The following is a 12,493-nucleotide window of genomic DNA, read 5'->3' on the forward strand; positions in this document are numbered from 1 at the left end:
ATGTGTGACATGAAGGAAGTGTAAACTTCTGGGGTAAATGTGCAGAGATTTTTATTTCTGTGGGGGAAGTAAAGCTACAGCGCATGTAGGCCTCTTGGCAGCACCCTGCCTGTGGAACTGGTGGTAGTTACATTTACTACGGGAGTGGTTTTCTCTCTGAGGTTTTCAGTGAGTGTGCCTCATATTTATGCGGGAAAGAAGGATTCAGAATGCATCAGTTCTGACTGATCAAGCACGATTGGTCAAATAGTGGGCGATTTAACCATTTTCATTGACCTTCATCCTAGCATTGATGAGATGAGGGCCTGAGGCATGAAGCATGTTAGTTGAAAGGGTCAGGCATGACAGAATGAAATGCCAGCCTAACTGTGGTCACACATAAGCCATACTACCAGTCTAAATAGTTCAGCTTTTGGGGGGGAGGGGGGCAAGAGCGGCCTTCTTGGATATTATGTTGAAGATTCCTTGACATACCTTCAAAAAAAAACAAAAAACTTTCGGTTAGTTCAGTGTCACCATTATGTGCCTGTTAGTATCAATGCAGGTTTCTGTATGGACTTAAATTTGCTTGTAATTGGGGTTAGTTAGTATGACAGCCCCTCACACTTCCCTCACTCAGAGGTAGATTTTCCCTCCAAACTTTTGTTCCCTTCTGTGACTGAGCTGCCCCAAGTAACGTGGTTTTCTTATTTAAAAGACTGTCCCACCCTGTCACAGAGATATAATTTGGCTTTTAGCCCAGCCCTAGAACCTGAGGGAAGAAGAAGGAGCCCTCTTGGGTTGAACCCCTTCAAATGGCATTTGAGACGATGTAAAAGTCAAACAGAACGAGATTTTATTTAAAAGACGGGGAAGGTAAGGTGTAATCTGAAGTTGTTAACTTCGAGGCAAAATCAGTGGTTGTACAGATTGTAATTCTTTATACAGGCAAATGAGAGTCATTGAAGATGATTAGTTATTGAGATCTTAATACTGAGAGGCATTTCCCCTGTATTTTCCAAACACTACAGTCTTTCTTAATAGAGTGTCCTGTTTCTCTTATTTCCTTGAGGCTGGTACCTTCTTTCAGTACCTAACTCCCTTCCTTTTAATCCCTAATTTCTATCTAGCTCTTGAGGCGTCTCAAGCAGTTTCCTTTCTCAACAGACCAGGGATGATCTCCTCCCAGAGAGAACTCTCCCTGTTTAACTGGGCAGGGATTCTTCTTATTTCCCTAGAAGATATCCTCCCTTTCCTTTGGCCTGAATGGGAGTCTCATCTCACTATTCAAACAACCCTGCCAAATCTCATTTGCCGTTCTCGTGTGAGCACAGGTTGAGACTCAGACTCTTTCAGTTCTTTGCCTGAATTCTCCCTCAGAGCAGATTTCCACCAGTTACGGTACAGAATCCTCTCCCTTCTCTCAAATCAGGACTCTGAATGCCCATTCCCCCTCAGCACCCAGCTAATAAAAAATTCTGTGCCCTTACCTGGAGCTGGCCAGTCAGAGTGCATGGAGCAGCCTGTCTCTCAAAGCTCTCCATTCTTCTTCTTTTTTAAATTTATATTTATTAGTTTTCAAGTTTACAACCATTTGTCCACATAAATATATACATTCCAGAGTCTTTTACTTATTTTCTAACCAACTATACATTCCCGACCACCTTGTTACAAAAATTTCTTCTTTTCCTTGCAATATTAGATTTAATTTATCCATTTCAGCTACTCCCATCAGTCTTTCTATTATTTCTTCTTTTTTGGGTATTTTAGCCCATAGTATTCTTGTAATTGTAATTCTATCACATGTGGTGGCAATGTGTAAGAGTGCAAAAATACTGGAAGAACATACAGAACATAATACAGCAAGTAGTAAAAGTTAAACTGGATCTAATACCTGAAATATACTTATTAAACATGATACCAGAGAAGACCTTAGTTACAATGCAAAGTATCTGATAATATATTTAATTTCAAAGCTCTCCGTTCTTGAGGACATTTAACTCCTCACCTCTCGGTACTAGTGCGGCATTCTGAAGCCCATTTGTGCGGGCTGTCCATCACAATTAGTTTGTGGGAGAATGTTGGTATGGGATGATAGACCTCTCTGGTTTGTAGTTAAATATTAACATAGGGAGTTTTGTGCCCTGTCTTGGTTTCCGTACACTGTGTGCTCCTTAAATAGACGGTTTATAATTTAGGTAGGAGGCAGTGTGGGGAAGGCGGTTCCAATGGTGCCAGAATTTTAAGACAATGTAAAAATGAGCAATCTTTGCAACTTATGGTGACCTTGTAGCCTGGGCCATCCAGGTCAGGGTATTTGAATAATACCTGTTGAAATTTCAGAAGTCTGAGTGGCAGGTGAGCACTGCAGTGTTCATGAGGTACCTTCCCACTGCAAAACTCTTAATTAGGGTTCATATCACCCAGTGGGAAAGAACAGTGAGCAGGATGACATGGGCTTTAAGAGGCTACTAATAAACATTAAATGATTGAAGATTTTATTTGCCCCAGGATAGCTTCTTGTAAAGTGGGACTTTGTGCTCCTCTGAGTCCACAAGGGGCTAGAATTATTTGTCCCTGTTTTAATATTTGAACACTTGTGTATGTATGCAGAACACAGATGTAGTTTAGAGATGCTATAGAACAAAGTTTGAGTCCAGTTGGCACCTTCAAGACCAACAAAGTTTAATTCTGGGTGTAAGCTTTCATGCACTTACTTGGTTTTAAAGGTGTCCAGGATTCAAACTTTGTCCTGTTGCTTCAGAGCAGCGCGGCCACCCACCTGAATCAACTTTAGAGATGCTAATTATTGTTCCCATGGATGGTCCAGCGTTCCAAGTCCAAAAACAACAGAACGGGACCCCTTTGTTTTAGTTCAGCAATTTATGGTAGCATCTCGTTTGCAGGAAATGTCACTGCATGGTGATGAACCTTTAAGCCGAAGACCAAAACCAGAGGCTCCTTTCTCATTGCTCCCACGCTCAAAAACAGCAGCATTGCAACACGGCCCCTGGCAACACTGACTGACCGAGAATCCTCAGGGCTAGGAATTATCTGACTGGGTATGGAAGACCCGAAAATTAGCCAGGCAGTGTCTGTGCACAACATCCCTTAGCAGCATCTCAAAAACGAGTGGCCTGTTTCTGCAAGGGGAGCTGGGGGGAGGGCTCTGCAGCTTACCTGGCTGCTTCTTGCTCTGACTGAGGGCTGCTGGGAGCAGGGGGTGGGGCTTGTTGCATGTGCCTGCCCCCTGGGCTCTTTACTGCCGGAGCTCAGCTCCTGTGCGCTCCTGCAGGAAATGACCCCTGGTAGCATCTCATTTGCAGGAAATGTCACTGCACGGTGATGGACCTTTAAGCTGAAGACCAAAACCAGAGGCACTTCCCCTCAACATCGTTCTCATTGCTCCCACGCTCAAAAACAGCAGCATTGCAACACAGCCCCTGGCAGCACTGACTGACCCAGAATCCTCAGGGCTAGGAATTATCTGACTGGGTATGGAAGACCCGAAAATTAGCCAGGCAGTGTCTGTGCACAACATTCCTTAGCAGCATATCAAAAACAAGTGGCCTGTTTCTGCAGAGAGAGATGCCTGATAAGTTGTTCTAGAAAGTGTGGGTCTGTGGGAAAACAAGATTGTTCCTCCTCACCGCAGCTGTTTTGAGTGCCTGAAAAGATGGCCCAAGGCATGGTAAAGGTAAAGGTTTCCCTTGCTTGAAAGCCAGTTGAATCCGACTCTAGGGTCATCTCAATTTCCAAGCCGAAAAGCCAGTGCTGTCCGAAGACACCCCATGGTCATGTGGCCGGCATGACTAAACACCAAGGCGCACGGAATGCTGTTACCTTCCCACCGAAATGGTACCTATCTACTTGCAATTTCTTGCTTTCGAACTGCTAGGTTGGCAGGAGCTGGGGCCAGAGACGGGAGCTCACTCCGTCATGCGGCACCCAGGTCTCGAATTACTGACCTTCTGGCCTGCAGTTCAGTGTCTTAACTACTTGAGCCACCGCAGCTCCTTGGCCCAAGGCATACTGGCCAGTAAAACGTGGGCAATTTCCACTCTACTGTGTCTGACGAAGGGAGCTTTGAGTCTCAGAAACTCTTGCTGGTCTCTCAGGTGCTCCTGAGGTCGAATCTAACTGTTCTACTGGAAACCAACACAGCTGGCCTCTGAACTATCTTTTGGGCAAGGAGATGTCCCTTGGGGAGGGTCTTGATCCACCTGGGCCATTACTGGTAATTCTAAACAAACAGTTCCATTATCTTCACCCAAAGAGTGATTAACACACGGAATTCACTGCCCCAGGAGGTGGTGAACGGCTGCAAGAGGGAATTGGATAAATGCAGGGCATGTATGGAGCAGAGACCCATCGGTGGCTATTAGCCACAAGGTATAGATAGGAACTCTCAGTCTGGGGCAAGGGATGCTCTGTATTCTTGGTGCTTGGGGGGGGGTCAACAGTGGGAGGGCTTCTAGTGTCCTGGCCCCACTGCTGGACCTCCTGATGGCACCTGGTATTTTTGGCCACTGTGTGACAGAGTGTTGGACTGGACGGGCCATTGGCCTGATCCAACGTTGGCTTCTCTGATGTTCTTAATTCTTCAAAATAAAACATCTTAAAGCATTGATGATGTAGGAGGACAGTTATCTTTTCCTAAGAAACTGCAGCATTCCTTTTGGTTTGTCAGTTTCCATCCTCTGTTCTCTCTCCTGGACCACGTTTCCCCACCAGAGGTACATGGGAAATTACCCTGCACCCTGTGGAACCACCTCTTTGAGACGCTGGGGGAGTCCATGATTGACTGATGATGGACAACATACTAGGATGGTTTATAATGGGTGAAATAATTGCAGTGATTAGTGTGCAAACAGAATGCTCAGATTCAGCAGAAATGCTGGTTGGGGCTTTCTGCCAACCCAGGAATGAATGTAGTTCTTAGAAAATGGTTGAAAAGATCCATTAAAGACTCGTTGCAGCAGAATGTACCTTTATTCCTTTAAAGATATGAAAATACAATTTTAGTCACTAATGTCTTTTTTTGTCTACAGCAAATTGTGTATAGTTTAGGAATGTGTAAGGCATTTGGTACGGTGAATAGCATATCCTGGATTTTGAATTCATCAAACGGATGTCCCCTCCTTTGCACTCTCTTCGGTTTCTCCCTGTGGAAGAGTGAAAAGTAGATTATTGTGCTCGTTAATATCACAGCACGGATTCTACAGGAATCAGTGATTTTTAAGGAAGATCGTGCCAAAGCCTTCAAAGATTTTCTATGATCCAGGAAGACCAAACATGAGCTATAGATCAGGATTTGAACTCCTGATCAATATAGCTTTCCCATTCAAATAACAAATCTGAGGAACTTAAAATGTGGGTTCTCCCTCTGAGGTGGAGGACATCTGAAGTGGGTGATTCCCATCCATCTTCCAGGGAGGCAGGACTTTCTAAGAACTTCCTGTTTCCTGTAGTGGAAGTCACCCTTATCTTCAGTTCTTTTCCTGCCTCAACAGGGAGAGCAGCGTGTTAGGCTTTGCCAAACCCTTTGTCTTTATCTTCTACCAGTTTTTCTACTTATTAACCCTCTTTCTTCCCCTTTTTCTTTCAGGCTTCTCCTAGAAGGAGGATTTCCCCCCCTTTTTTTCTTCTCCCCTCAAGCCTGCCTCCTCCGGGATTCGCCCGGTTCTCCTCCCCCCCTTCCGTTTCTCTTGCTGCTCCGCTGCATAGCTCTGCCTTTAATCTTTCGGCCGGTCCTCCCCCTTCCGTTTCTCTTGCCGCTCCGCCGCAGCACTCTGCCGATCGCCCTTTTGTTCGGAGGCCGCTCCGCTGCGCTCACTCTGCTTCAGCCGCAAGCGCCGCAAGCGCGCGGCACACGGGGGCCATTTTTAACTCTTCGTTAGCAATGGACCGGAGCGCAGACGACGGCTTCCTGACCTTAAAATGTGGGGTTTTTTATCACTGGTGAAGCATCCCTCTCTTTATGTAGCAAGTCTTATTAAGTGAGGAACTAAACTGGGGGTCCCCAACGTGGTGACCGGGGTGCCATGGCAACCGCCAAGTGTTTTGGGAAAGTGGGTGGGGCCAGGCGGGGCTTTTGCACAGCAAGGCTTCTGACTGGCCACTGGAGATTTGATTGACTGTGCAAATTTTTTAAAATATTGCTTGGGCCTGAGCCGTTACTAAGGCACAAGGATCCCCACTGTGTGACTGACAGTATGCTGCGGCCATTTCTGGGCAGCCATTTTGAGGCTGTGCCCATCATGCTGCGCCAGAATTCCAAAGGTGCCCTCAGGGTCAAAAAAGTTGGGGTCCCCTGAACTTTACCGGAAACACGACACGGAGCTGTCAGCAATAGTGGCAGTCCTTGGTCAAGTTCCACCTTCTTCTCTGCAACGGGCAATACAACTCATCCCCAGGTCCTCATGGCAAGTAAAAATGCTACTATACGTCTGACTTCCTTCTGTGAAGTCAGGCTGGGGCTATCATTATCACTGCAAGAAATGCAGAGTAGAACTAAATATTATTAACAGCTAGGGCTGCCAGGTCCCCCCCTGGCCACCGGCGGAAGACAGGGGGCGGGTAGGGTTGCCCAATCCAGTTTGAGAAACTCCTGAGATTTGGGGATGGAGCCTGCAGAGGACGAGGGACCTCAGTGGGCCACAAGGCCACATGGAGTCCACCTTCCCAAGCAGCCATTTTCTCCAGGGGAACTCATCTCTGTAGCCTGGAGATGAGCTGTAATTCTGTGGGGTCCCCAGGTCCCACCTGGAGGCTGGCATCCCTATTTAAAGCAACACAGGACTCTTCAAAGATAGAAGCCTTTCCTTCTTTAGTAAGAGGCAATGCCAGCTCAGTGAAGACAGTCTTAGTAAACGGGGGGAAATAAGGTAGGGTTGCCAAGTCGTACCGTAGCTGCAGCAGGGGGAGTCCTGGCCCACTCCGGGAGCTCCTTGGCAGAAGTGACGTCATCGTGTCGGGCATGTTGGGGGCGGGACCACTATCAGACCACAGAGTTTCCCCTCGAATGATAGAGCGTCCCCCCGCACGTCTCCCCGATCCCGGCACTTTGGGGGTGGGGTTCCCCCCAGTGGCCTGATCCGGGCTGGCGGGTAATGGACACATAGCGGAGGGGTTCCCCTGCCCCCCCCCGGGGGACCTGGCAACCCTAAAATAACATGACATACCCTTCCTTGAAGCTGCTCCTGCAGCTTCATTACTGTTTCCCTTTCCCTGGCCAGCTGCTCTTGGGTGACTTGCAAAAGCTCTTTTAATTTGGTAGCTGCACATCCCAAGTCCTTTGATAACTTCTTCTCCTTTTCCAGTCTTTCCTGCAATTAGTATCAAAAGCAACTTTCACTTTTCATGGCAACAAATGTTAGAGATTTCCAAGCAACTACAAGAAGAAAAACGAACACTGGCAGGTTCTTTCATCTCATGTCTTGCAACTCAGTTTTGAGTCACGGGGAAAGCAAGGTTTTACTACCTGCAGCTGCAGAAGGTCCTCTGTTGCAGAGGCTGCTGTGTTCCCTTCAAGACTCAGCTTCTGGTGTTCTGTCTGCAAGCTGCACAATGATTTCTGAGCCTGGAGTTTCAAAAGATTGGGGAAATTCTTTAAAAGGGAAAGTGAAGAAATCCTTCTTTACTCAACAAGTAATTAAATTGTAGACTTCGCTGCCAGTGGATGTAGTATTGGTCACAACAAGCCTAGATGGCTTTGAAAGGGGATTATACACACTCATGGAGGAGAGATCCAATTCTGGCAACTGGTGAGCAAAGAGAACCAATACATTTAGAGGAGATAAGAACATAAGAAGAGCCCTGCTGGATCAGACCAGTAGTCCATCTAGTCCAGCATCCTGTCTCACATAGTGCCTGCCAACTACCGTGTTTCCCCGAAAATAAGACACTGTCTTATATTTATTTTTTCTCAAGAAGACACAATAGGGCTTATACACAAATGCATAGAAATCCTGCTAGGGCTTATTTTTGGGGTAGGTCTTGTTTTCAGGGAAACAGGGTAGTTTCTCTAGAGGGCCAACAACAGGGCACAGAGGCTGAGGCCTTCCCCTGATGTTGCCTTCTGGCTCTGGGATTCAGTCTTAGTCCCTCTGAATGTGGAGGTTCCTCTCAGTCACCATGAGTAGTAGCCACTGACAGACTTATCCACCATGAATCTATCTAATCCTGCATTACTAGGAAACAATAGCAAAGGAAGGCCTTGGCCTCTGTGCCCTTTTTGTTGGTCCTCCAGGGCAGCTCCATGGCTGTGGTGAGAAAGAAGATGCTGGACGAGATGGACTACTGGTCTGATCCAGCAGGGCTCCTTTTATGTGCTTCACAAGTTGCCCCCCACCAGTTGGAAGAAAGGTAGGATATAAATATTTTAAACAGGTATATGTTTCATACATTTTAAAATAAATGTATAATTATTTTGAACGACTGGAACTTGTTCCGTTTTCATTTAAATATGAAAACGAGTGACCTGACAATACCAAAATACATGGATCAAATCAAGATCAACCCCCCCCCCCATTTTTACAGGATGACAATTAAAAGGTGTACAAATTTAGAGTCCAAGACCAACAAAGGTTTATGCAAGGTATGAGCTTTTGTGTGCAAGGCACACTTTTCCAAATACACTGGAATGGTGTATGAGGTTCAGACTTATAGACAGGGAAATTAACATGTAACATGATGATGATACAAGAGTCCAAAATAACAAGCTAAGAGTTCTAACTATGGTGCATTAAGACGATTCTACTGATGGGTTCATGCATATTCGAAGGCTTTTCAGTTTACACCACAGATCTAAGACCTGAATGACAGACAGCCCTCAACACCTGGCTCTGAATTAAAAGCACCCTGTTTGGCAGAATGGCTAAGCCTTTGCTCTCTCCTCTGAGCATTTCAGACACATTCTTAGCCCTCAAAAGGAAGAGCAAAACTCAGTCAAAGAAGGGTGTTTCAACAAAATACTGCACTGCAGGAATAACCCCTCCTCAGCAGCAGCTACAGACCTTGGGAATACCGTACATTTTGGAATAATGATTTTGTTTTTAAAAATGTCTGGAACTTACACCAAAGAGAGAGAACTTACATAACAAAACGGTCTTATCATGAAAGGCCTTCTACATCACTGTGCTGCATCTATTCAATTAATAACTTTCAAATAGTAGCCCAGTGAGCCCTGTGATTTCACGGAACCTTGTCAGGGGTCCTCCGTGAGAAGATCAATAACTGCAGACCCATGTTCCCTCTAAGCTGTGGAGTCTTGTGAGCAAAAATTCTACGTTGTGAGCCACTGGGATTAAAGTTGTGAGTGAGCCATTTGGCTACTGCATAAACTAGTTTGCTCTGGAGCCATCCTTCCTGAGCGAAGACAAAAATGTGTGAGCCGGAGGCTAAAAAACTGTGAGCTAGCTCACACTAACTCAGCTTAGAGGGAACATTGCTGCAGACCAGCTTTGCTACTGACCACCCCCCAAAATGTGTAGCCACAAAGAAGTAGGTGACATGTGCCAAGGGGCCAGTTTGGCGTAGTGGTTAAGTGCACGGACTCTAATCTGGGAGAACCGGGTTTGATTCCCCAATCCCTCCAGTTGCACCTGCTGATGTGACCTTGGGTCAGTCACAAGCTCTGGCACAGCTGTCCTTTAAAAAGAGCCGTTTGTGTCAGAGTTCTCTCAGCCCCACCCACCTCACAGGGTGTCTTGTGTGTGGGGAGGGGAAGGGAAAGGAGTTTGTAAGCCGCTCTGAGACTCCAAGTGAAGGGCGGGGTATAAATCCAATCTCCTCCTCCTCCTCCTCTTGGTTGGCATCAAGCAACAATATCTGAGGAAGTGTGTCATGCACACAAAAGCTTATACCATGAATAAAACTGGTGCCCCGGACTCAGACTTTGTTCTGCTGCTTCAGACCAGCGTGGCTACCCCACCTGAATCTATCAAGCAACCGTGAGGTCCAAAAAGACTGGATGGTCCTCTGCACCTCCCACAATCCTCTGCAAAAGATAGCTAGATGTGAGTCCCGTAGGACCTTAGAGACCAACCAGATCTTCAGGGTATGCGCTGTCTAGTGTCCCAGACACCAAAGGATGGGGTTTGCTGGCAGAGGGACTGGTGTGGAAATGGGTTCCCTGAAGTGACAGACTTTGAAAACCACGTACTTAAGGTATCAGACAAAAAGGAACAGCTGCTGGTAGTATGCAGTCCGCTCGCCAGACAGAACCTTACACAAGGAGTGGTCCTGGACTGAGGTATCCCTGCATTCAATGTCCACATAATAGAACTCCACCCACAATTAAACTTACTTCCTCAAGCTTGGCTGCCAACGTCTCCCTCAGAACACGTTCGCTCTGTAAATCTGCTTCTGTTTGGCCCAGCTGGGTTTTTAACTGTATAGGGGGGAAAGGAACAAGTCATTGCAATTCAGAGACTAGAAGATTTTTTGGTGTAAGGTTGTTACCCTGGGCTAATCGAAGGCAAGTCCCTTAAGAACGAGTACCGGCAGAGGCTCCTCTTCTTGTGCAGAAGTGCAGAAAAGGGCAACTCGAATGATAAAAGGGTTGGAACACTTTCCCTATGAGGAAAGGTTCAGGCGCTTAGGGTTCTTTAGCTTGGAGAAATGATGACTGAGGGGTGACATGATTGAGGTTTATAAGATTATGCATGGGAAAGAGCAGGTAGAGAAAGAGGTACTTTTCTCCCTTTCTCACAATACAAGAACTCGTGGGCACTCCATGAAACTGCAGAGCGGTCGGGTTAGAACGGATAAAAGGAAGTACTTCTTCACCCAAAGAGTGATTAACACATGGAATTCACTGCCACAGGAAGTGGTGGCAGCTACAAGCATGGACGGCTTCAAAAGGGAATTAGATAAGCATATGGAGCAGAGGTCCATCAGTGGCTATTAGCCACAAGGTATAGCTAGGGGCTCTGGGGCAAGGGATGCTCTGTCTTCTTGGGGCTTGCTTGGGGGGGTCAACAGTGGGAGGGCTTCTAATGTCCTGGCCCCACTGGTGGACCTCCTGATGGCACCTGGTATTTCTGGCCACTGTGTGATACAGAGTGTTGGACTGGATGGGCCACTGGCCTGATCCAACATTGGCATCTCTTATGTTCTTATGTTCTTTCTAGCGGGCTAACTCAGAAGACATGTCACACAGGATGTGCTCATTAGTTTTATGTTTTCACAGTTCTTGAGCACAATTTTGCTACTCCTATCCAGCAAAGTCCTAGAAGCACACAGTAAGACATGTGCCTGATAAAGGATTCTGTAGAACCCGAAAACTTGCAAGGTGTTTTGTGTCGTTCGGGTTGGCCTCAATGAAAGGTATTTTTTTCCCTAGCAGTAGAAAAGAGCAAGGGTCCAGTAACATCTTAAAGACTAACAAAATTTGTGGCAGGGGATGAGCTTTCGCGAGTCACGGCTCACGTCTTTGGATATCATGAAAGTTCTTAACCTGCCACAAATTTTGTTAGTCTCTAAGGTGCTACTGGACGCTTGCTCTTTTCTATTGCTACAGACAGACTAACACAGACTTACTCATCATGATTTTTTCTTGATCCCCAGCCAGAATTCTAGAATGACTAAGTGAAAATAGAGACTAGTTCAGCCAGTCTATTAGGAACTAAAGCTAAAGGAATCCTGTGGGTATTGTTACAATTTATCTAGAAAATGTTTTTATAGCGCTGTGCAATTAAAAACCAATGCAAAAGTAAAAGCACAAAGCAGAATGAAAAAGAAATATATCACTTAGCAGAAATGGTGATACAAAATGAAAAGTATCTAGCCACCTAAGGGAAAGCTCGCTTGAACCACCCAAGTTCTAGCTAAGACAACAAAACAGAAGAAGGCGTTTCCTGGGCACTGCAACTCTAAAAAGAGCCTGCCCCAAGTCCCCCCAAATCTCACACCTAAAAAGGAGAGGATGTCTAGCATAACCTCCCCTCTTTCTCTTATAGAAGAGAACACGGAAGGGAAGTTACTTCAGGTAAACAGGATTTTTTTAAGGCAGTATATTTCTGAGGTGTTATCATTTCTTTACTTCCCCCCCAACAAATAGGCCCTCCGGAGATGTTCCGGGGGATAATTAACATCTGGAAAAGGGGAGGATAGTTTACCTTCATCCAACACCAATGTCCCAATCCAAAATTATTTCTAGAGTTTTAACAAGACAGGAGGTCTGACCTCTGACCTTTAAGATCTCATCTGATTTGGGTTAACTCGATAGTGTTAAGTGTTGAATAAAGATGGTATACATGAGGTTTACAAATTTCAGCTTGTCAAACTTGGAACCTCGTTTGCCACGGGTTTTGTATATTTCATCATCACTGACTGTAACCATACTGTTTGGATTCTAAATTTGGGGCATGGGGGAGCAGAGTGTGAGTGTGTGTGTGTGTGTGTGTGTGTGTGTGTGTGAGAGAGAGAGAGAGAGAGAGAGAGAGAGAGAGAGAGAGAGAGAGAGTGTGCTTTGCTTAGCTGCTTTGCAACTGTTTTCTTAAGAGGCCTC

At 45.9% G+C, this 12,493-nt stretch overlaps 1 protein-coding gene across 1 annotated transcript in view; it reads right to left on the reverse strand.

The window, feature by feature from the left end:
* Positions 1-4,961: 4,961 nt before the first annotated feature.
* The window catches only part of LOC107109128 (ribosome-binding protein 1-like), a 26,810-nt gene continuing 19,278 nt past the window's right edge, over positions 4,962-12,493 (reverse strand). The window contains exons 9-12 of the mRNA XM_015409701.1: positions 10,289-10,372; positions 7,463-7,561; positions 7,164-7,307; positions 4,962-5,144 (exon numbers count right to left, since the gene is read on the reverse strand). Coding sequence (XP_015265187.1) covers positions 5,103-5,144; positions 7,164-7,307; positions 7,463-7,561; positions 10,289-10,372 — 369 coding nt within the window. The 3' untranslated portion in view covers positions 4,962-5,102. The remainder of the gene's footprint in view (positions 5,145-7,163; positions 7,308-7,462; positions 7,562-10,288; positions 10,373-12,493) is intronic.

Source organism: Gekko japonicus, unplaced genomic scaffold (assembly GCF_001447785.1).
Source record: "Gekko japonicus isolate JY-2015 unplaced genomic scaffold, Gekko_japonicus_V1.1 scaffold3439, whole genome shotgun sequence".
NCBI lineage: Eukaryota > Metazoa > Chordata > Lepidosauria > Squamata > Gekkonidae > Gekko > Gekko japonicus.